Source organism: Stegastes partitus, unplaced genomic scaffold (genome assembly GCF_000690725.1).
Source record: "Stegastes partitus isolate 25-593 unplaced genomic scaffold, Stegastes_partitus-1.0.2 Scaffold1247, whole genome shotgun sequence".
NCBI lineage: Eukaryota > Metazoa > Chordata > Actinopteri > Pomacentridae > Stegastes > Stegastes partitus.
Window position 1 is genome coordinate 22,863 of NW_007578978.1, and position 25,475 is coordinate 48,337.

The window sequence follows — 25,475 nt, forward strand, 5'->3', positions numbered from 1 at the left end:
CAGCTTGTTGCTTTTTTGTCCTGCTAAAGAACAGTGTGGGTGGTGAAAAGGTAAAGGTATATGTGTAAGTTGTTAAATGGTGGTCGGTGGTGAAAATGCGTTGCTTACCTCTGCACCATGCCCAGGTGGGATTCAAAATGTAAGTTTTTGAAGAAAAAAAAAAAAAAATATATATATATATATATCCCAATTTCATTTTTTTTCTTTAAAATTTTAGCTTTACTTGAAAAAAAAAGTGAAATAAGCTAAGCGTTTTTTTTTTCTCATTTTTTTAACCTTGAATAAAGAAAATGTTGCACACATTTCAGATTTCAAGTTTATTTGAGGTTAAAACAAGGAATCTACGTAGAAATTTCTGATCTGAAATTCCCATTTAGGTTTTATTTTATCTTTTAAAGTAGTGTGAAAAGACAAAATCAGTACTGAACTTGTTCAAATGCAAACAGAACACCAGGCCTTTTGTTATTCATGGTCACCATTATGCCATTTATTAATTCATTTTTGAGAACACATTAAATGCACTTAAAACACATTTCCATTTTTCATAAATATTTCATATTAAAGAGAAATATATTTCACCTTGTGCCTACACTGAAAAGCATTACAGAGTTGCAACGATTTTGTAGCCGAGAAAGAGATAAGGCACAAAATAGAAACCCTTTTTTTTGTTTGTTTGTTTGTTTTCATACAGTTTAGTCATGCTACTATAGTATATGTCCAAAAGTGGAGTAAGGAAGCTATTCTGGAAGCTACGATCAGCTAAATGATCCCCAGCGACAGTACAGTGTGCATGCTCCAAAAGACAGATCACATGGAAAAGACTGCAGCTATGTGAAGGAAGAGTTGATGAAGGTTTGTCTGTGACACAACAGTGGAGATCAGCCTACGATATTTGGTCTGGAGGCAAGAAAATCTGCTCTGTTTCTACGGTAAAGTGCATAATGTTTTTTTTTTTAATTTTTTGTACGGTGGGGGGGAAACAGCTCTATGCTAAAGTCTCTGACAGAAAAAGGAAACTTGGACAATAATTTCACCAAAGATAAAATCCTTTGGTTAACTCAGATCAATTATTGCCAGCTGTAAGTAACAGTCCTGCCGACTCCTCAGTGAAATCCCCCAGATGATGAGCAAAACTGTGGCGTACTTCGATAATCCCTGTGCCTATTTACATGCAAAACCTGCAGTGCAAGAAGTAACAGACAAATATATAAATTGTCCAGGAGTATTCTCATTTAAATTCAGCAGGTAAGCATACCATTGTTCAACTATCTCATAGCTGGGGAAGAAGAAGAAGAAAACTCTGATACCTGCCTTTATAAGCCCCTGCAAACCAGGAACTGCTGTCATAGGATATGTACTATATATTTCATATTTTCTCTGATTGTCGTTGCATCATTATGTCATGATCTGGGCGGAGGACTGGAAGACCGGGAAAAGCGTGATTAAAAAATAGGCACTAAGGTGAAAAGCATAACGCAGGATAGAAGAAATGGTACACAGTGATATCAGGGAAAGACAAATGGGAAAAAAAGGAAAGCTAAATAGCAAACTGCATGATATAAGGATAAGGCATACATATTTCCAAATACATGTTTATACAAAAGAATATCATACATAACATTCAGTATAAATGAACAAAGATAATAATAAGGAAGCAAGAAAAATACAATTCTAATCTATTCACATACTCCCCTACATAGAATTCCAGCCTTTTTTTTATTTTATTTTTTTTTTATTCTGGTTCCCTGTAAACAAATCATTGAAATGATACAAAAATGTCATATAAAATCTTCCACTTTGGGTTACAATGAACCGTTTGCATTTGTGTGACCGCTGCTGCTGCTGCTGCTTGTTGTCTGCTGTCAGTATCACTGCTGTAAGGCACCGATTTGGTTGTTGCGGACTGACTGCACAAACAAATGAACCCAAGTGATGAAGCTCGACACTTATTGTCCCATTAGCTTGTCCATGCATTTAACATACAGATCACGCCAAATGAAGATTGTCATTTGTTAAACATAGAGGAGTAAATCAGTCTCATTGAGCTGTTTGGTCCACGAAACGTCTTCTGTGAAATAAGGCGAAGTGTAGTCGTATACTTTGCCCCTGATATCATTTCCCTTTTTTTTTCTTTTTTCTTTTCGTAAGTGTAACATTCACCTGTTGATTCTTGCCAGTGATTGTCAATGTGAGTCTGCAGCGAGTCTCTGAGCGAAGAGGAGCTGATGGTGATGGTGTTCAGGTGGGAGATCCTGGTCAAAACTTCATTCTTCATAATCTGGATCTCTAGTATTTTTCTTTTTAATGTCCTCTTTTTTGTTGTTGCTGTTGTTTCAGGGTGTGTGTGCTGCTGCAGAGGGCTTCTGGATGTCTATGCATGAGTGTGCACAGAAATGCTGGAGAGGTCGTTCCTGATGATCTCATTAACTGTGGAAACAAAAAAGAAAAAAAAAAAAAGAGACATAGCAGATCATTATAAACCGGCCACATTGAATAACGATTCACATCATTGAAGCCCTATTACATTTAATGGAAAAAGCCGGCCTGGAATGGTTGTCAGTTTGAATACCTGGAAAGGCAAACAGGGGCAAAGTAGGCAACTGATTCAGGGCCCAAAGAGATCCAGGCTAATTTAAAGGGTCACTCCACAGACTTTACACATTAACAACAGTTTACTTGTCATGGTTATTACCAAACAGTTGCATAATGTCTTGTGTGGCTGTGATGAGGGTTCTAAAGTCTGAAAATACAATCTGATGACATCACCTGGGTCGCCTCAGGTTTGACTTCATAACAGAAAGCTTGTGGTGCAAACTGGTAATGCAGAGGCTGAAAGAAGCGGACATTTGCTAGACAAGGAGGGTCTAATGAAATGTGCGATCACCCGGCATTATGGGAAGCGTAAGATCTGTGATGTCTGGGCCGTGACTCATTCTAGGGAGAAAAAGTCAGGATATGTCTACATTTGTGAAAGTGCAACACTAAATCAGTGTAATTTCTTTTTGTTTTATGAATATGCAACAATAATACATGATAATTTGCCTTAACTTACACGTACGAACCCTTCAGAAGTCACTGATTCCTTATCTAATCTTGACTAGTCCTCATTGTATCAATTTTGTGCTTGTGTATTGCAAACTTCTAAATTAAGGATCATATTATAACAGTGGGGTTAAAAACAAACAAAAGAAAGAGACTGGACAAATTGCACAACGTGTACGGGCAGTATGCGGGATTGTAGGGGCCGAGAAGTTTATTTGAACCTTTCAAACAACTAACAGTTTAATCCAATCCCTGGACGTCATAGGGGAAAGATTAGGTAAAAAACTGAGCGTTGCTGCGTAACTGGGTAAATAAAAGTTATGTTGACATGTAAAATGCAGATTTAATTAGTTGATATCACATCCAACAAATATCTCCTGTTACAGAAAGCTTAATACTTAGACTGATCTAACACCTGACGCGGCAATGCTTCACCGAATACTTGGCATACATGTGGCCAAGTTGAGAAAGACTGGATATCAGTAGCTGCAATCCAAACATATCAATGCCATTACCAACTCATATCGGCTCCATACACACATCTCTGTTTTTAAGTCGCCGTCTTGTCTTTCCTGCTCTAGTTCCTGTGCCCGCGCTTTTCCCACAGTCGGGCAGACGGAGATCAGTGCCCTGCCTTTATCTGCTCTGTGTTCTTTGGCAAAACAGAGGGAAGTGACTGAGAAGATGGCGAGGACCCCGAGACCCGAGGCTCGACACAAACAAGAGGCTTCGTAGTCGTAGCGCTCGCTGTGATAACGTGAGTCGATGTAGACAGAGAGCGAGAGAGAGAAAAGAAAGAGTCTGGTGAAAAACCGCCATCGGAGCCGAGACAGGAAGTCCACCCACTCCGAGGTTCAAAGTGGGCCTGCAGTTTGTTATCACAAGATACTGTGAATGGTGAAGCACCAAGATGAAAACATCACTAAGAAGAAAACAATTTGGAATCCCTGTAACATGCAACCATGTAAATGCTGCTCAAATGTTTGGCGAAGGTGCAGATGAAACATGGAAAAAATGCAAATATTTCTACTTTTTCTTGTGGTACAAGTGAACTAATCTATGGGAAATGAAGTGCAAAACACGACAGAAATACCTTCAACCAAGGCTACATGAAGAGATTACAAACCCTCATGTGGAAGGTTTAAGAGTTTGGAGTGGATAGATGTAAACTGGTTCCTTCTTTATTGTTGATTTGTGGAGCGGATTCCAATTTTTAGCTTTATTTCTTAGTATTTTTCACTATCTATAGTAAGAACAAACTCAATACACTTGTTGATGTGACTCGCTAGGTTGGGTGTCAACAACATCATGGCATGTGCTTGGTGAGTAACACACTTTCTTTTGGTTAATGCAAGTTGTTGCCATCACGACAGAGATACAAGGAAATGCACCTCCTCTGCAGACTTCCCATGACCAGAAATCCTTCACACCTTCAAGCTTAGACTTAGACTGACTTTGCTCTGCTAAACAATTTTGGAGTGACATGAGATGTGTGTCACTTGCATTTCTTGTCTTAGTCAATTGTGATATTGTTGTGGAGGTCATCTGTCTCTTCACGTCTGCCTGTAATTGTCTTTTTTGGTGCGGCTGAATTTTTATGAAAGTTGCCAAAGGATCATTTTCCAAAAGGACAACAAACAAAACTAATGAACTAAGGTTGGAGACAAAATAAATACACGTAAATAGATTAATAAATAAATAAAGTGGAAGAGATTTTTGTTTTTTTTTAAAAAGTAGGCCGCACACCTATGATAGCATGCCCAGCTTTCTGTTTGCAGAAACACCCACCTTTCTACACACACACACACACACACACACACACACACACACACACACACACACACACACACACACACACACACACACACACAGGTTGGTTGGGACTCACCTCCCTCAACAGGAGGAACTCCCATTGGAAAAATCAATCCTGTGCCAACACTGCTGGCTGTTTTCAACTCTATTCCGCTCCGGGCTAAACAGGCATTTACATGCTGAGGTTATTTTTAGCCCTTTAGCAGGCCATAGAGGAAGTGCAGGCACATGTAACAATTAAATGATCAAACTTTAATGTCGCTGCTGATGTGAGAAAACAGCTCCAGGTACTTCTAAAGAAAGAAGAGAAGGGAAAACCCGACAGCTCGGTAGCGAAAAAAAAAAAAAAAGCCACAAATGTACCTTTTGTTTTTCTCAGATCGAAAGCGGTGGCTTTTTTTCTTCTTTTCTGTCACTAAAAAAAAAAAAAAAAAACTAAATGTGACGTCTCCTCCGCCCACATTGTAACTGTGGTGTTATTTTGCTGCGCTTTATCAACTAATATTTTCCATTGGCATGCCCAGTGATGTTCCGTTCTGAAGAAACGAACGATAAAGAGAGATGAAAGGTGAAACGCTGGCCCTTGTGTTTTCATCTATGTACTCTCTCGTCAATGTGAGGATTTCAGAAACAGGATGTGGCCTACTGCTACACCACAAGACAACACCAAGATGCTATTTATAGCTACTTTATAGGGTAGCTCTTGTCACTATTTAGTTGCGACTTCTGGGAAATGAAGAAATTTGAAAGAACCTGAATGACTGAAAGATAAACACACACACATACAGGTGACGACAGTGAGTGAATGAAAGGCCTTGCACACCCCATCTAACGCTTCTTCCAGCACATTTAGTTTAGTTCAAAAAGTGTTTCTGTCCTCGATGCAGTTTTGCACTGTTGTCAGTCTGTTTTTGTTGACAGCAAAATCCTCAACGCCGAAAAACGAACCAAGATCACAGTTCCATCAATGCACATTTTTCTGTTTTTTCCATTTAAGACATTGGCATGACATCTCAGCATTTTTGAGTCTGTCTCACCTTCCACGAAGTGACTAGATAACCACAAATATGCAGCGAAGAGGAAGGCAGTCAGACATGCTGGGGAACATTTTGTTCTGACTGGAATCTGGCTCCAAATATTCAGCCCCTTGCATAATGTGGATGGGCAGGGGTATGCGTAAACTAGGTCTTGTAAAGCAAGGTGTATTGTTTGAAAAAAAAAAAAAAAAAGTATGCCAGAGGGTAATTTTCCTCTTTCATGATTTCTATATACAATTGTAAAAAAAGAAGAAAAAAAAGGGGGGGCAGAGAATTCTATATTATGTTGCACAATAATGAAGCAAAGCAGGCTGGCATGCCACTCAACCGCACTGGAAACTTGTTTCTTTTTTTTCTTTTTTCAGTTGCCCAGGTTAATAATGGAAAGCTGTAACTGGGAGGATACCCTCTCATGAATAAACAAAAACAGTGGAAAACTGAGCTCCAAATATTCCCCTGCTGAAAAAAAAAAAAAAAAATACAAAAACAAAACACGTGCCCTGCTAGTCTTAGTCAAACAGAGTGACATCCTTTATTAGCTGTGCTGCCAGTGCAATCTGTAAACCGCAGTCAGGACCTGTCAGGACGTATGCTTAAGGCTGGGCGACTGGGAAGAGATCTATTTCAGGCAGGTGTGAGAGTGACACACAAATATGACTGCGCTTCACTGTGATGTCCGCTGAGCCGAACAGTTCAATAGACAATTCAGCTCCTTTGTGAGAGGTCTGCTGGTGTTTCTGTGCGGGGAAGTGGCTCGCTGCTAAACCTGCGTCTCCGTTGGGTGTGACTGGTGGCTGAATAAATGTTGACCTCGCTAAAATAACCAGTCTGTATCAACTGTGATGGGAGACGATGATTTGCTTCCACCTACTAGGTGGGGCTGCAGAGTACCTTCAGCACACAGGCCGCAGCTGTTATAAACCACATAACGTAGGTGGGAAACAACCGGCTCATCGTCTGACAGGTTAAGACCCACCACGGCAGTAAGAGCAAAAAATAGTACTGCAGGCATGTCGCAGCAGGTACTAGTGAGCAGATAAATCTAATGTAGGAAGCCCCGTTTGAGTAATGCATCTGTGAATCCTGAGGCTTATCGCCGGAGAGTGGTTTATAACACTACGCATCCAGGATGTTACAGCCGTATAAAGTTACAGCAACAGGTAGTGTAGCTTCTGTCTTGATGATCACAAAGTAAACAGCAGAACAGGAGTTAAAGTAAAAAGTTAAGCCAGGTTTGCAACAGACTTCTGCATCTAAAACCAGCCATGTTCAGATAACAAGGAGGAGAAGGGCATAGAAAGACAAAACTGCTTGATATTTGTGGCATTTTAACACCCCACTGTATTGATTATGAGGCTATATTAACTGCAGAAGTTTGAGAACAACATGCAAAAGTTGGTGATGGAAGCAGCAAATCAGTCTAATCAACGAGCAAAAGTTATGACTTCAGCAGTGCCACAGAATTACTTTGTATATAATTCTGTGCAAAAGACACTTTAGATGTTTAGTTTCTGCATCCATAGGTAGCTAATGCACCCTAAATTCAACCACCCCAACTGTCTTTCAAAATATATATTAATAGCACACTAAATAATCAACTGTTCTACTTTTAACATACTGTGGAGTGAATAAATTGTTATAAATAAGAATAAAAATGCAAAATTATATGGTATTTGCATTAAAAAAGGGATTGACATGCTCATGTCAGTCTACTTTTGCCCCATTGTCGTGTTTTGTTCTCAAATTCAAACATCTAAAGATGACAAAAACTTTAATTTAACTCACCTGTTAACATACCTCTGGAGGCACTGTACATATAAAAGCTACATGCTAGGTAGTTTTGACTGTGATATAAAAACAAAGAAGGTGTAACGATCGGGCCTCCTTGTTATCCAGTAATCCAAGCATGGGTGTTATGACTTCATTTGTCTACTCTGAGAGTTCAGCGTGAACCTGACCTGCACTGGGGATTTAGTTAGCATTGTTAGAGGAGAACGCTGTGCGCTGGAGTTAGATAACAGCCGGGCTTCCTCAGAGAACAGAGGAGGCCCTGTGGTCTGGAGAGATGCTGAGCCTCGAGGCCTGAGAGCCTCCTGGAGGTTCCTGCCGTCGTAACGCGATCCGGCGCAGTCAAATCAGGTCTGACTGGCAAAGACCCGGCAGAGAGTGACTTCACCTTACCCCGGCTTCCCTCAGCTGACTATCCAAAACACGACCTCTGAACTCAAGGTTGTAACTGCAGCTTCCTGGCAGCAACTTCTGTTCTCACTTTGAGTCTCTTGATACTAAAGGAGTGGAGGGCACCTTCCTGAACTCCTCTTACTTTCACAACATGTATTAACTGCAGCTGTGTTGGGGTCAAGGACCTTCACACTGTAGCAAAGGGGAGTGTTTCCTATGCTTACTAGTACCTCATGTAGTACCGCATAGGCTTTGTGAGAACGAAGAGGTAGCTTCCTCCTATTGTGCCCCTAAGACTCTCAGCAGCATGTGAGGAAGTTCATCTGAGTCATACAAGTTCTTTCATGTAAACACTGATAAACACTCGCATCAAATCTGCGCAGGAGCTCAGTGAGTGTAAAAGGAGGTTGGCTGCGAGGCAGACTCACAGTTAAACCTCATTTGAACTCATGCTTTCATGTGAAATTGATTTGGTGGGGAAGCCAAACTAAAGCTCAAACTTGGTGGAGAGAGACAATTGAATTTCCTGGTACATATTACTTTTGTTTCCCCACTATATCAAATCTTCTCTCGGCCTCAGCAGAAACACTTAATGGACAATTTGCTCCCTCCCACGCACAGCTCAAACGGCTGGACGGAGAGCCTCGGACAACATCACTTATCTTCTGCTCATAACCAGCAGTGTCAAAAATAGGGAGGGGTCAAAGGTCAGAACACACACATACGTGACAGACCGAGAAATCAAGATGGAGAGAGTGAAAGAGAGTGAGCGAAATGGAGCGAGACACAATCATTATTCCCACAGATAAACACAAATGGAAGGAGACAAAGCGTTCCACTCATGCCTCATCATGATAAAGTGCTTCATAAATTCATCTGAGCTTTGCAGGTAGACAGCTCCTAATCCATTGCAGCGATCCCTTTGGGCCTAATGATGTGATGATATGTACAGACAGTATATTTCATCCCCACAGCTAAGCTGATGTGTGAAGCCCCAGGCCTTCCCATGTGGAACCACTCAGTCTCCTCAACTGACAGAGTAGCCGGAGAGAAAGAGACAGGGCTGCAGTACTGGAGTTTTGTTTTCAAGACAAAGCCGAGTTTCGCCCCGAGAAGTGCCCTGTCGTGGTACTGCGGAGACGCTGCTGCGCCGTGGGCTGCAGCCAATCATCTCCTCGCGCCGCTGAGATGAGCAGTGACGCCATGAAATTCGTGATTTACATGTAGTCATGGAAAGAGAGAGAAATAGTAGATGCATATCAGTGGGGGTGAGGGGAGGCTTGTCCGCCTCAAAATCATATTTCTGTCTCTCCCGCTTTCACATTTTTAGTTTGATTTATTCACTAAATCACTCCAAACAGAATCAGCGGATTGCCTGGCTGCCAAAATTTAGACGAGAGAGGACATGATAAAAACAAAACAAAGAAAAAAACGCTTGCATGTTCATTGAGCTCAATTACCGTTACAAATAAGCAGGCATCTACAGTAAGTAACACAAGCAGCAGACAGTGATTTGCAGAGTTTTTTTTTTTTGACTTCTGCTTCACCTCTTGGGATCGACTGCCCTGCTGTCTGAGTGCTGGAATACTACCTGCAGTCTGAAACTAAGATCTGGAGGAAGGAATGTAAAAATATCACAAATGCTTCTGCATGATTTTTGGCCAAAAACTATTTAGTGTGTGTTATTATATGGCCAGTATGCTCCTAAAAAACACAACTGAACTTCATCAAAGCAAGTCAGTAAAGAAATAAATGCTTATTTATCTATCTGATATCGGGTCTTGATAAACAAAAACTGTATTCAATATTTTATTTTTTGTAAAGACTTATTAAAATACATGAAGAAAAAAAAAGCACATTTACGTTTTTGTTGTTTTATTGTTGCTGTTGTTTTAATCAAGAAACCGTTGACTTCACATGCATCCTACTCCACCCTGTCTCACTTCTGAAACTAATCCTGTGCTCTTGTTGATGAGACGGAAAATGACAGAGGGGGTAGAAGAGGAAGAGGAAAAAAAGAAGAAGAAGAAAAAGAAGAATAGCAGTTCAGAGGGCACTGGAACAACAACAGGAAATAGTGTACGGCACTTTGTGTTTGTAAACCTGCACTAGATTTTAGTCTTGAATTGGCTTGTAAGGAGGCAGGAGGGAAGCGATACGATTCTTCTTTTGGACGGATGCAGCCAAAAGAAGAAATAAAGTATAGAGTGTAAACAGTAAGTGGTCCGATGTCACTGAACAGATTTCCAATCAATATGTCTGCTGCTGTTTTTAGACGAGGCCTGATGGCTTGGTCGGATGAGGGAGCCGGAGCAGCCTTGAGAAATTACGATGACATCCTCTGTGCGCCTCATGCGGAGAGACAAAGTGGAGCTGGGCTCTAATCTCCACCTGTGAGTCTCTGATGTGCCTCACTTTTCAGAGGACGTGCTTTATGACTCTCTGCAGTCAGATGAATCGGACGCAGTGGCAAACCAAATGACCCGACCCAGGAGATGTATGGTGTCTGGTTAGCCCAGATTACAATCACTTTAACACGGCCAAATTTACTAAAAAAAAAAAAAAAACGCCCAGAGAACAATAAAACAGCAGCGTCCCAAATTAGAAATCTACAGGCAACAACTTTTACTGAAGGTCCCCACTGCTGATGTGCTTACTTTGGCCGCGGCGGTACAGAACCTTTGTGTTTGATCTTGCTTGGTGTGCTCTGCCTCTCCCTATCTCACCTCGCTCTGTGTCTCTTTTGAGAGCCTGCCACTTCCCTCTCCTCCTCCTCCTCCCCTCATTTCCTCCCGGGCCCAGGAGGCCACGGGTGTGCTCGCCTGAGGTCGGTCTCTGGGGAGGATGAGGGGGAGGTGTTTACATGGTTGGAGCTGCTCTCCTGTGCCCTCATCACCGACTTCTCTGAATTTGGTGTGCAGTCATTACAGGCTGCATTGTTAACAATAACAAAATATAGATATATGTTGTAACAATGCTATCGTTCAAACTCTGTGTGGAAAATTTTAGCTATGATATCCAAAACTTAAAAACGTGTCCACCATATTGTCCCATGATGCATTGCTTGTGGAAAAGAAACGCGGTGGACGATGCTCACAAAATAAACTTGCACAGTAACATCTAATATGCACAAAGAAAAGGACGCCACAGAACTGTCTACAAGCATCTGCTCAGCACAAAAATTGCTTCTTTTAGTTATTTTGTCTACATCTTTCATCCTGAATGCGATAAATTGCCTTTATTTAACTGCAGTTGAAGAATACCACAACAGAAACCAACAATCAAAGTGTTGATCAAAAGCAAACATAAAAGTAAGAGGCTGTAAAGAAAAGCTTCTGTTTCTATGGATGACTCAAGACTTTGCAAAATCAAAAGCTCAGTTTCACATAACTAGTGAAGCATACATGCGTAAAGCAAATAGCAAAAAAAAAACCCTGAAAATGCACCAAACGTGAGCAAAATGCACACATCATAGTGATTGAGATATGAAAGGAGACAGATTAAAACTCTTTGCATGGCTCATTACCGATGGGTTTATGGTAAAATAGCTCAGCCATCTGATAAACTTGCAGTGATTGATTCAGAATTAGAAACGTATGCTCCGGCGGAGGCCTGACGCAGACGGCTCAAGATTTCACTGCTTTTTTAAAATGGGGCACGGTGTAAAAATATGAACATACTGAAACGATCATACTTCAGTAGGTTGCGGCCATTTGGGTGAGAATTTGGCTGTGCACTTGCATATAATATGATTTACAACTGCATTTGTAGTGTGCTTCTTTAAATCACCTGTTGCCTGTCAGCTGAAATGTGGGATTTCAGGATTGTTTTCTTTTATTCATATATAGAGAAATGATCTCCTTCGTGTCCAAAAAGGCTTACCTCAGTGCGAGCTTTATTGCTCGCTATCCATCATAGATAGATGGCTCAGAGAGGCTCCTTCCTGTTGTTTAGTGTGCATGTCTGCTTGGTTAACCCGTCTAGTTTGCCATCCATGATAAAAGCATTAGCTCTGGTTGCTGTCATCTGCTGCAAAGATGCCAAAGCCGGTCATTTGTTGTTGTTTCCAACCAAACTGGTTTGTGATTAAAAGCAATCCTGACGTGCCTTTTATAAAGGAATTACAGCAAGACAGTGCAGTCCTCCTGCTTCAAAACTGACAACCACTGTCTCTTATTGGTTGTTTTACAGCTTTGGATTGCATGCTGGGATGAAAGCAACATTTCCACTGATCCAGATTCTGGACAGTGAAGACACTGAACAGTATACTAAACTTAACTAAAAAATTTTTTTTAAAAAGCTCCTGCTGTGCACAAGAGAATGGCCCCCTCTCTTTCTCAACATCCCCGCGGAGCTCTAGTGATCCAACTCTGAGAGTGATCTGATTAACACTCTGCTTGCTGACCCTTAGAGCTGCCCTACAACTTTAAATCCTCAACACCTGCAGGGATTCAAGTACACAGAGGAGGAGGTCTCCTCAGGGCACATCATGGACTTATTCACAGTCTGGAAGGTGGAGAGAGGCAATCTTGGCAAAAGTTCCACTTGTCTCCTCTCCAGCGCCCTCGACCTCGCTTTGATTTTCATACACGGACAAACTTACATCCATCTGGAGACTGTATAGACGTCACGAAACCCACATTGTCTCAGCGGGTGCTGGAGACGGAGCTACTCTTCTAGAGATAGTAGAGAGACAGAGACATTTTCTGCCACTTGTAAATCATACAAGTACATTTTTCACCTGCTTCTGTTCGTGCCGTTTCAAATCTTACAGATTTTAACTGTTGCTGCGGCTTGGGGAGTGAACCTGCCACTTGAATACCTTAACAGAAGTAAGAGCCTGCTATTTTACTCCATTATGCAGTAAATCCAACTGATCTAATTAAAATGTACGTGACATTTTTCTTCACGTAGCGTTTAAAGCAGAGGTTTCCATTGCTGGCTCCCTGCAGATTTGACGTGTCTGATTTACTACATGAGCAGAAAGAATTAGTTTGCCTTCTAGTACTAGAAAGTCCAACAAATTGGAACGGGTTGAGCAGTAGAGTAAGTTCTCAGTTTCAGAGCATTAAAACAAGGCATCACTCTCTGCTTGGATGCCCTTTATAAAGTGTTGTAGATAATGGCTTTAATAATAGTTAATAATTTATCAATGCTTTTACGATCATTTGGAAGCCACACCCGAAAAAGTGTTCTTATTAATAGCTTTATAAAGTATTAATAAAGCCATTAATTACAACTTATGAGCACTTCATCAAGGGTGCTTTATTATAAAGTCATATCAAAACTTTAATTGAAAATTTCCTCAGTATATTATCTCTACAACACTTACACAACACACCATAATGCAGCTGGAAGCAGATATGAGGTCATTTTTTTCTAGCTCTATGAAGCAACTTGCTAATGCACCATCGATAACACGGTAAATATAGTAAATAATATATAATAAGGTGAAAACATTTATCATATTTGTTCTATACCAAATAAAGGTTCTTGAAAGGGTTGAAAAATCGGGGATATTTTACCACCGAAGAAGCTAAAGAACTTAATTTTGCCGTTTGCGTAAAGTCAGCGTAGCTTTTCATCATTTAATCTCTCAGTGCTTCACACAATAAAAAAGGCTTACTGAGCGTGAAAGGATTTCTCTATTTGTTAGCGTGTTGTTTTTGAGCGGAACTGAGCTCAGCTGAGTACAATCAGAGAGTCGGGGGACCAGTTGAGGTTTATAACTGCCATGGGTCATATGTCAACAGTAGGACACTTACAGTTCAGTGGTTATGATCATTCCCTCCCCTGAAGTAAACCCATTCACCCACTGCTTTGGTAAGTCTCTGCGCTGCGAGCGGCCACTGGTGGGAGAGGAAGAAAATGTGATCTTTAACTTCGGAGGTGTTTTTCTTTCTTTGACTTTTACTGTTTTGGTTTTAACAGCTTCAGCCGCGAACGGCACACGTAGTGTCCTCTGTGCGATTGTGTGCATGTGTGTGTGCAGAACAGGGGCAGTGGGAGAAGCTGCCAGGGAAAATCACCAAGATTGCAGGCTACTTTCTTCCACCTCACATTTTCCCCTCTTTCTCTGTCTGTGTCTCTGTCTCCTTTATGTCTATGGCTGACCTGCTTCTTCTCATGCTCGCTGAATATTCCTGGATGTGAGGACATGATGAGAATCTCTTGACCCCAAAATCTCGAAACGCTGAAACACATCTCATGACTTATGGCTGTCCCATATTTAGGCCCATAGGATACATCGTGGCAGCAGATGCCCCAGTAATAAATCTATCTCTCACTGTCAAGTAAATTAAATGAGCATTTTCGGGAAAGAGTTTCACTGAGAATGGCATGGTTTGAATCTCTTTGGGCACATCCATTATTTTGGCAGCTGCTGCCCGTGTTTAGAATGATTTGTCAGTGGGCTGTAACACTAAAACAGGCGACATGTGCATTTGGTTTATACTCTCTCAAAGTTTATATCTGCATCTTTATTTCACTCTCTCTTGTACTTTCTGTCCTGATGCCTCCCTCCTCTTCTTATTTTCCCTTTATGACTATCTCTCCCAACCGCTGCTTTCTGAGGTATTTGTGCATGGAGGAGACGGCAAACTCTGCCAGCAGTTGCAAAACCCGACGGCTTTCCCCATCCCACCCGGCTGGACCAGACTTCTCTGTTGACATCCGTCGCTACAGGATACTATTTCACTGAGCTAACAAATTTCAGATGGGGAGCTGTTATTAAGTGGTCTGGGATGGAGACCTGCTCCTGTTTACTGATGCCGCAGGTATTTATATCCTCTAAATACAACTACTAGGAGCAAGCAGCTCACTGTGGTTATCATGTTCAAATGGAGGATTCCTCCTTTGAACCATATTCAAAAGTCTGTGCCGAAGTGTCCTTTAGCAAGGCGTGCTACGAGCTTTCAGGGCTGCTGCCTGGAAGCCTGATCCTAACCTCTGACTTCCCTCTCGAATGTCTAAAAAAGAAAATGTTGTCTTTTAGCAAATCAACTGTGTTCGTTGGGTGTTTGTGCCTGGACTGTATGAGTTTTCCATGTGCTCATATTTTTTTTAATGCCAGATAGGAAATATCCAAGATTCAAGGCAAATTTATGGTTTCGGTGACTGTACAGCATTTGTGGTTTTCACGGCAAGATCAGCTATCTTCCACAGAGGAACAGTGTTTTAGGATGAAGGCTGTTGTAAATGTTTGCATTTGCTGACTTTACAGAACATTCTATTAGTCAGAAACAAACCAGTGCTGTTATATTCTGCACTTGTCACAAATATCTTTTCCCTTATGATCAACGCAGGTCGAAAAAAAAAAAGCCTTTAAAATCAGAGCCAGAAAGTAAACAGATGAAAGGCTTGGATCAGGCTGAAGTCATAGTTTAATGCAGCAAGGCACAGATAGCGACCTTGCAGCCTTCTAGGGGAAGGAGACAGTGAATATCCTGTCAGAGCAGTCAACCACACTGACATTTGTCATATTATGATTCAGTAATGAGAGTGTCTGGCGTGAGGTGGTAGCTCCATGATCACAGATATACACAGGAAGATCCCGGCCAAGCCACAGGCCCTGTCTGAGTCCTGACCCGCTGTGATCCGTGTGGCTCGGTGGCTTTTCAACGCGTGTTTCCTAAACCTCAGAATGTTAGCCACATAAACCGAGCCTCTAAACGGCTGTGTCAGGAGAAACTATAAGAAATACATGACGTATGATGAACCGAAGGAATATAGCTTTAATGAATAGACTTAAATGTCTCCAGAGAGTGAAGCATCTAACTGTGCCTTGTGGCTTTCCTCTGCTATATTTGATTGTGTCCTTCACCAAAGTCCATTTTGCCTCTGATGCCAGACAATTGCCTTCCACAGAAAGTCCACACAGTGTTTCTTTTCTTTTTTCTTTTTAACACAGCTTGGAAAAATGGAATAAAATAAGACACAAATCTTTACAGTAGCGATTCTGCGTCACGCATTTGGCAAAAGAAACATAAAACCCACTGAAAATCAGAATCAACATCTCTCATCTAAATGTGTCCGTGTGTAGATCCCAGACACAAAAGGAACCCAATTTGTTTAGATAATTTAGCTGCAGTTTTTCAGCAGACACATTCTTTCTCAGTGACTGTGGATATTATGACGGAGCGACTGAAACCAGACCAGATCCTCTGGCTCTGCTGCCAAGGTTCGGGGTGCACACACACGAATAATAGCCAACCTGCTGCGGTAATAAATGGACTGAATTCTTACGGATTCATCTCGCTGCGCTTATCAAAACTAATAATATTTCCAATGGCTTTGCAAAGACTTAAAAATCAAAGCGCATATATGGTGACCCCATTGCCACAATCATATGTAACCACTTAGATCTAATTATCTGCTAAACTGCAAGCAATCTTGGACAATAGTGTCTATAGTTGAGTGGGTTTCATAATATGTTATAAAAAAAAAAATCTGATCACAACCAGGAATCTAAAGGCTCTCATGTTCAGCCAATGGGACTGAGATAAAAGAGATGTAAAAGGAAACAGAGGGTGCAAAGGTAATCCAGAGGACTTCCACTCTACTGCGAAGGTATTCGTCTTGTACTGCGAAGACGCCATGGTAATCTCTGGCTTCCATTAATGCACTTTGATTGTAACTTCCATACTTTATATTACAAACTAGCAATGTGTTTAACCACACTGTTATCTACTTTATGAGAGTTACTTCACAACTGCTGCAGGGTATAAAGTTTTTCTTTCATTTTCACCACCAATGTACTGTGATCTTCTTTTCTAGCTCTGTATGACTGTGCTTAACAAATGGGTAAGATTAAGAAAAGATTTTTCACTGTTATAAACTGATTGATTCATTAACACAACTTCTACCACCATAAGCAGATCTGTGCAGATGTCCACAGAGCACACTCCTTGGCTTGGTGAGGATCTGATAATGGGTAATAAGAGACAAAGCTGCTCAATTCAAACAGTAAAAGTAATGGTTTTTAATCCTAATGAGAAGAAATTGGATCTAATCTATTGCTCATCCCGACAGTGTAGTTGTTGATCCATAGCTTAGGCGGTCAATGACTCTCAAAGGCCAATCCGAGAGTGCACCCACCTATTAATTTTTCCCGTGACTATAAAACTTCCCCAGCAAGTTCAAACTTTTACTTATACCTCACCATGTCGAGGGCTGCCAGGAAAACGGATTCCTAATAAGAGAGGGCAGCAATAACAACAATAGTAAAATATCCACATCCTCTTTGCAGTCATAAATAATAAAAAAGCCATCACGCTTTTTCTTGTACCCGTCGATATCGCTACGTGTAGAAAGGAGACTGTGTTCTAGGCATTGCACTTAACCACGAGACAGCCTTTCTTTCTCTACACTATTAGCTGGGCCTTGACCTGCTCCCAAAAGGCCAGAGGGTCAGAGGTGGAGTGTTGTGAAAGCACACGCTGTCACTTACGGTACTTCTAAGGTCTCGCTGAAGCTACTCGCTAATAGAGACAAACAGGCACACACATACATACATACTGTCTAAACATACGGGAGCAGCTCTGCTTTAGTGAGTCCCATTAGACACTTCAACCTCTGCTTTAATGAACACCCTCCCCCCCTTAAATCCTCTCGGTCTTCTGCCCACCCCCCCCCTCCAATCCAGCCTTGCGGCACACTCCAATGTTAGCGACTCAGCATGTTTTCAGCGTGGTGCGGACGCGCTCTCAATCATCATTAGGGTTTTTGCGGAGTCCTGGGGTCTGGGCAACTTGCCAGGATGTGTAAAAGTTTCCATGAGGAATGCCTCGAGTTGCCTTCAGAAGCATCAGTGGTGGACGGAGATCCTCAGGAAGGTTAGAATGCCTTTTGTGTGTGTATGTGTGTGTGTAGGTGTGTGCGTGTGTGTGTGTGTGTGTGTGTATGTGTTGCAGGGGGGGAAGGAGATTCGACAACAACTCTGTTTTCAGTTTGAGAAAACAAGTTTCAAATGCACCACCCTCGAATCGAAGGAGGAAACAATCACAAGGCAAACTGCGCTGCAACACGAGGCAATCAGAGCGCATATGTCAAATGTCAGAAATGGGCAAAGTCTGCGTTGCACTCTGTGTTTTTCTTATTTTAAGGGAATAAGGGCCCTCTGTTTCCCAGAGAGGCAGCTGGTAGAAATCTGGCTCTCTGATTAGCACTAGTTCCTTTGCTGTGTGCTGCATTCAGCTGCATTTCATGATATCACCCATCACAGCAGCGACTAATGAGACAGGACACACAGCAGCAGCAGCCTCACCGGACCAAACGCCTTCTGCTCTAAAAACACACATGCACCCACTACAAAATACCTATAAAGGATTAAAACTCCAAGTGAAGGGTTCAGAATGCGTTGCATGGGCTGCGTTTTCCAAGTCTAAGATTAAAAGTGTGTATGTAGATGGACACGTGTGTCTGTGATTATTTGAGGCAAGAGGGGGGTAATGATGTCTGCTGCTTCAGACATATGACAAAACATGTCGTCATTTCAGCTTGACTTTTTTTAGACTTAATTAGTAGTGCTAACTAAATGGTGCTGACCGAGTTTATCATAAATTCTATTGTTGCCTACACTGATGTCATTTGACTGCCATTTTTCTGACCGTGGTGCGCCTTGTAAAACACAGATAGTGGGCTGTGAGTAAGAACGAAATGTCTGAAAACTTCAGTTTTATGTGAGCCCCACCATGAGTTGTTTACGACAGTGAGTCAACAATGCAACAAGGCTTAGTCTTCCAGCAGCGGGTGTGTTTCATAACCCTCCATTCCACTAACCCGTGCTGACCTGTGGCCTTACTTCCAGGTGTAATAGATAAGCGCCAACATGCCACTGAGCGAAAATGGGCGCTTCGACGGTTATCCTGCTGCCAAACTGGATTCTTCCCAGAAAACTCTCATTTCAGACTCCAGAATCATCACCTCATGCCCCGCGCTGTAGTTAGTAAGTTTGTATCGCAGCATAGGGAAGAGTTTAGCAGTGTACAATGGAGACTGTGTATGGCAGTCAGGGGGGTTCGCATCTGAGGCTCCCTCCATACTAACCCAGTTCCTCGTGGTACAGTAGCTCACCGTTGATAAGTTGAGTGATTTCTCAGGGGCTGTGTAAAATCTGGGCCTGGCCACAGAGACACATTTCCTCTGGCTGATGAGAGCCGGAGGCCTCAGCGTTCGAGCGTGGGAGGTGAACCACTCTTGGGGAAGATCAAGTGTGCTCCCGCAGACTCCAAATCACCGGCCCCCAATTGCTGGGGAGGAACGCTACTCTACACACGGCTGGCGTTAAATCACCGCTGCTGTGGTGAGGTCATCGGCTTGTCTTCCTTCTCTAATGGAGCGCTGAGCTCGCTAACGCACGGCGGTAATGCGTGCGGACGGGGAGCGGGACGCCCTTTGAGCTGCCTTCCGATCTTATTTATTTTAGCTCAGGGCTCATTTGAGGGGCTTGGGATAGGGCGGGGCCTGGGAGCAGCAGATGCCTTTGCAGTATGCTGTTACCACCGCACACTTACCGGGACTCCAGGAGCTCACCACAGATGCTTGCGCAGACGTTAGGTGATGCAAAACGGCAGCACATTGAGGTTTTCAAGGGGCTGCCTCACTGTCCTCGGCCAATCGATACGCATTCCTGTGCGTCCCTAATGCAACTGTAATCACTGGCTGGATACATTTGGCCACCGGGTTGGAGGAAGATTGAGCTTGCTAAAGTGACAGTGGATGGAGTAGTGGGGGAGAAAAACAAGGTTACACGACGTTACTCGCACTAGCACTGCCGTGTACAGTTGGTAAAACTTCATACTGTTGGTGTAAACTGACCCCTTGCCGACCTTATTACAAAATTCAAAATAAAGCTATTGTTTCACTTCATTCAATTAATACTGAAATGAAAGCCTCTGTGGCAAATGATTTGAAATGAGTGCTTCTGTTTCAAATTAGATTTCCAGGCAATCCAGCATCGCTAGGAGCTCAGCAAAATGAGAAAAAGAAAAAAAAACTTAAAAAAGGAAAAAGCAAAGAAAAAGTTTGAATTCAGTTTATAGAGCCGATAACAGACAGACATCCTCCTGTCTCTGTATTTTCTGTTTATGAGGTGAGGACTAATGGGACTCATCAAGACTGACAGATATGCTGACAACCGAATTTCAACTCAATTACAGTTCCACAGCAAAACTCCCTCAGTCCCCTCATGCCTATCACCCCTCTACTCCCAGAGCTGTTGAGTGAAGTGCGTATGAGGTGTACTTATGCACACACACAGACACACACAGACACACACAATATCAGTTTACTGAACAAAAGGTCCACAGGAAGGGTGATATTCCTGAGTTCAATGTGGATGGGTCTCCCCCCACCGCCTCTATTAGGATGCGGGGGGGATTTTAACATTTCAAACTGGCACAATGCCAGTGATGAGTTCCACGAATATATATCATAACAACAAGTGGAGCCTCTGCTAACACAGATAACAGGTTACTGACCTGAGAGACATAATGTGAGATGGACACAGGAGGCAATAAACTCGACCATATGGTCCCTTGGGTGTGACTGGTTTCATTGCCAGAGGGAGACCAGTGACCCCACAGCCTCCCCTGATGACGACAGCCACATGGTGTCGACTCCGTGGGGAAAAGACGGGAAAACAAAGCCTCTGCCTCCTGCCTCCCAGCATCCCTCCCAGAAATACGGAGAGGGGGGGAAACTCGGTCGGTTCAGGAAACCCCTTCCCATTGTTTTGCTTCCTTCATTAGTCGTTGTGTCAACAGTTTGGTTCGCTACGCGTGTGCCACTGTTTTTGTTCTGCTGCACCCCAGCTGACCTCGGTGCTCTGATGTTTTGACAGATTGTTTCAAAATCCCATCAAGGCAATTTGCTGTTTAAAAGTAAAGCGGCCGCTCGGACAACATAAGCCAGGCTACGCGTTACACCAAAGGCAAATAAATCTGCTGCGTCTAAAATTAAACAAATGTGACGTAAATCTGCTGTCAGAGTTTCATCAGGAAATACTGAGGGGTGCAGGAGGGTGCGGCTATGTGTGAGGGCATGCAGATAAGCAAAAGGTGTCAAATAAATGCAATGTGCTGCGTAAACAGTCATTTCTGGCACGGGCGGTGAGCTCATTAAGAGAGGCTTTCATCGAGGAAAAACAAAACGCACGTCATTTGAATTCATTTAAAATAGATTATTATAGATAATGTATGTACACTTTGTTTGCTCACCATCATCTAGGTACATCTGGTCCAGTTCCTGGGGCTCCTGCTTGACGGTGATGGCCATTGAAGGGGGGCTGGCATCCTCAGGCAGCAGGCTGGGCGAGCTCCCTCCAGCCTGGGCTGAGCCGGCTGCTGCCTGACCGGGGCTGTACGCCTGAACAAACGGGCTCTCTGCAGGCCCTCCAGGAGTGGAAGGATGGGACACCGGGGAAGATGAGGGGCTGCTGTTGGCATAGATAGGGTGGTAACCATGGGGTCCGGGGCTGTTGAGGTGGTTGGGGCTGCCCTGGGAGTGGAGCATCCCTAGGGGAGAGTTGTGGTCTGGCGACGGCGGATGAGTGAGGTTAGGGTGGCCAGGTGTCTCCTGAATGGGGGGCACCACGGGGCCTGGCGGTGCCGCATGGGTTGGGCTGTTGGGGAGGCACTTGCTGTATGCCACAGGGGACAGGTCATGCAGGGTGGGACTGGAGCTGGGGGACGATGATGGCATGGCAGCGTGGCGAGGCGGGCAGGGAGGGTAGCCACCAACCAGACAGGCATCAGGATCGGCCACGGGCATGATGGGAGTGAGCCTGGGCTGGCTGTAGTAGGGCTTTGAATGCATGGACAGGCCCACAGTCCCCAGAGAATCATATTCATCACTGGGTTCTGTCTTTATTATCGGCACTGGGGGGGAAAAGCAGAAAGAAAGGCGGAGATGTTAAAAAAAAAAAAAAAAAAAAAAAAAAAACGTGCAGGGAATCCACGTGGCGCAATGAGAGCACGAGTGAGTCTGAGTAAGGCAGTGAGCAGGCACCCTCCACAATCCAAACAAACAACAACCAGTGGATATGGGCTCGGTGTCAACTTGGCTGAGTCCTCTAACAGAGAAACCCTCACGACTCACCCCGCCACCCATCTTTACCACACCGTGAAAAAAAGCAAAAGAATAGGGGGGAAAGAAAAATGGATGAGTCATCAGTGTGGAAAGCCACAGCTGGCTCTAATAATGAATAAGACCTATTTTCTTTGGACTCTCCTCCAGCTCTGATATCCAATAAAAGTACTTTAAAGCCTTGGACTGCTGCTGCTGTTGCTGTTGCTGCTGCTGCTGCTGCTGCTGCTGCTGCTTCTTGAGGAGCCCAGGACCCCTAGGTTTCCTCCACACTCTAGAAGTAATTGTTTCTCTCAGGACCAAAAGATAGGGGGTGAGTGAAGAAAAAGAGGAGATGATTTGATTTTGATTGGGCTTCCTGAGCTCCTTAAGAGCCTGCAGAGCTGTGCCTGTGGTTTCAGGAGCTCCAGACCTCAGCTAATGCAGGAGAGTGCAGTGACCCCACCTGATCATCCTGCCTCCTCTCTTCTAATTTCTAATCCCGCGCAGACTGTCTGCATTGTTTCCTGATTAGTTCTGACTGACAGGTATCACATGCTTCCTCTTCAGTGTAAAGAAAGGTTTTCTATTAATTGAAAATTTCAATCTCAATCTACAGCCTTTGCAAACACAGCTATGTATATGGACAGGGTTGAGAGATGGAGTGTGATCCACGTTAACAAGCTCACTGCTGAGTTATTATATAAGGAGTTATGTACAGGCTGTGCCAGCACTAAACTAATAGGCCGGTGTTAAGATACCCAGATGCATAGCAAAGACTTCTGAGTCACAATGGACACACTGTTTCTATTTCTACACATTGTTAAAATGTGTTAATGGGTGTGGTGAATGTTTGATGCCAACCATTAAGACTTTTTGGCAAAACACGCTCAAAGTGACATTTACTCAAGGGCGAACAGATGTCAATATGAATAAGACGTCTGTCCAAACTGTGTGCGTTTGATTTTTGAACACAATAGAACCTTTGAGTGATAGCAAAAGCAAAGAGTGCAAATGAAGCGTTAGCGTGTCATATGGAAGACAGGCTGTTTTTCAGTGGGTTATATTATTTTATTTTTTCGAGCGAGTTGGATCTGCAAAGACATTAATCGCGCCTGTAGCCTCTGGGGTGCTGCAGTGATAACACAGAGGAGAGCACATTTACGTCAGCCCTGTCTGTCCTCAGAGCCCAGGGACCGGGCCTAGTGTCTGGAGGGGCATAGTAAGGCGAGTCCCGTGATGCAAAGGCCTCCTCTCCTTAGCCTGGGGACTAACAAGTCAGTCACATGGTCACACTACATCCACAGTCACTTCCCTCAGTGATTGTCTCCCTGCTGGATGCCTTTTCTTTAGTTTGAGTGATAGCAGAGTGCAAAGGAGCCAAGAGAATGAGAGAATGATGTCAGAGTTGTCAAGTGAAGTTTTAGCAACTGCACTTTTCTCCCTGAGCTGAAATGCATTTTGACCCGTTGCCTAATTAATAATAATGTCAAACGAATAAAGAACAACCATAAATTATCATCAAGCTCTGATATGACTGAAAATGTGTCACTATTTTAAAGAAAAAATGCTTCAGTTCATTGTATTTTTTTTTTTGCCGTATCACTATATAATTGCTGCATCATGACATCAGCTGTTTTCGGCTCCAGTCATTGGTTGGCTGCACTAAGAAATACAGTTTCAGAAAACGCCTGCTGCGGTTGATGCGGACTTGGTTTAGTGTAAATGCTTCCAAAGACCCAAGTCTTAAAAGCATGGGAGTGCTTCAGATGATCACGTGGCAAAAAAGGAGGTTTGCAACCGGCCAAAGCGGCGCTAGCACAGTACACGTGTACCTGAAGAGAAAGCACAGAGGCTCTATTCTGGAGGATGCACCGCCAGAAAGGGCAAAACCACCACAACTGTTGTCTATTCATTAGTAGTGAGAACTTTTTGATGTGTTTTTTCTTCCTTGCGGCTGCTAAAAATACCCCAAAATAAGATGAATGTATACGGAGTGGTCGATTTTATTTTTAAAATGAGTCATTTCGTTCAATAGACTAACTGGTAAGATTGTCAATGTATTATTTCATAGAAAATTAAAAGCCCCCAATATGGATCCAAAAAACTGACATTTTATAGATGTAGTATATGGAAAGTTAGCTACGTGAGGGAAGTCACTACAAATCACAAAAAGTTCCATGGTTATGAGGATGTACTTGAATCATTCCAAAAAAAACTAACAAGTTAAGTCAGAGCTGAGCGAAGCACTATCATGTTTTCCAGCCCTTCTGTTTAGAGATAATATATACCAAAGAAAACCAAACTGATGAAGGAGGCAAATTGTCTAGTGATGATGACTGTAGCTTTTTTTTGGACCCAATTCTTAAGATTCAACCGTTCCGATACGACTGAAGTCTCAAGATTTCCTGCATGTGACCATAACCAACATGAGAATTTAATTGAAAGCGAATAAGCAGTATCTCAGTGTCCCTTGCAGCTCCATGTGTAAATCCAGTTAAAGGGTGGGTTTTAAAAGAGGAGCATGGTTTAGAGTAGTTAAAGATATTCATTAACTTTGAGGTAACTTGTCAAAATGATTTTCCTGGATACCTTCAGGCTATGAGCAGAGTGGCAAAATAGGAAATCAAACCACTTAGGACTAATGGTCTTTCTTTAAAGTCACAAACATTTTTTTCCCCTTTCTCCTCTGCTTCACATATAAACAGAGGTCTTCCCTTTAGCTCGATTCATCTGTGTGTCTCCTTCCTACTTTGTCTGTGAGCTGAGAAAACAGATTCACCAGGCGAGTCCTAACTTCAGCTGGCTTCTATTTCCTCCCAACCTGTGGGTTACGGCCCACAGACAGTTGATGCTCTGCACATGGTTTTCTCTGCCTTTCTGGCAGTTTCCCCATATGTCTGCTCCTATTAAACTGATCAGGCATGATCTAGGTATTTTATTGAGCACTTGTTTCCTCCCAAGGGAATGGGACATAGATGTGTCTCTGTATCTGTGTATTTGATTAGAACCAGCAAGCAACAGGGATTATGTAGATTTGTAATGTATCTTTAAAGAAGATCCTCTTTCCAAGGGTAAGACGTGACAGTATTGTGTCGCCGCAAGAAAATCCGAAATGCTGAACTCATCGTCTTCTAATGGCACGAATCTGCAGTGACATTTACCATGGAGCAGGTGGTAGTTCATTAACTCCAAGGTACCTGGTGCACCATATCCCACTGTGTAGGCAATCTGGTCGCCCAGCATACTGTGGGCCTTAGTATACCGAAGGTGAGTTTGACAAAACCCGAAAGCCGCGGACATGACAGAAACAGTCCAGTCATTGTCCAGTTTTTGGAG

General features: G+C 42.9%; 1 protein-coding gene across 2 annotated transcripts in view; it reads right to left on the reverse strand.

Moving 5' to 3' along the window:
• Positions 1-462: 462 nt before the first annotated feature.
• Positions 463-25,475, reverse strand: part of LOC103369139 (nuclear factor of activated T-cells, cytoplasmic 1-like) — a 61,698-nt gene continuing 36,685 nt past the window's right edge. For both annotated transcript variants that reach the window (XM_008297779.1, XM_008297780.1), the window contains exons 9-10: positions 21,290-21,949; positions 463-2,427 (exon numbers count right to left, since the gene is read on the reverse strand). In XM_008297779.1, coding sequence (XP_008296001.1) covers positions 2,372-2,427; positions 21,290-21,949 — 716 coding nt within the window. In that variant the 3' untranslated portion in view covers positions 463-2,371. The remainder of the gene's footprint in view (positions 2,428-21,289; positions 21,950-25,475) is intronic.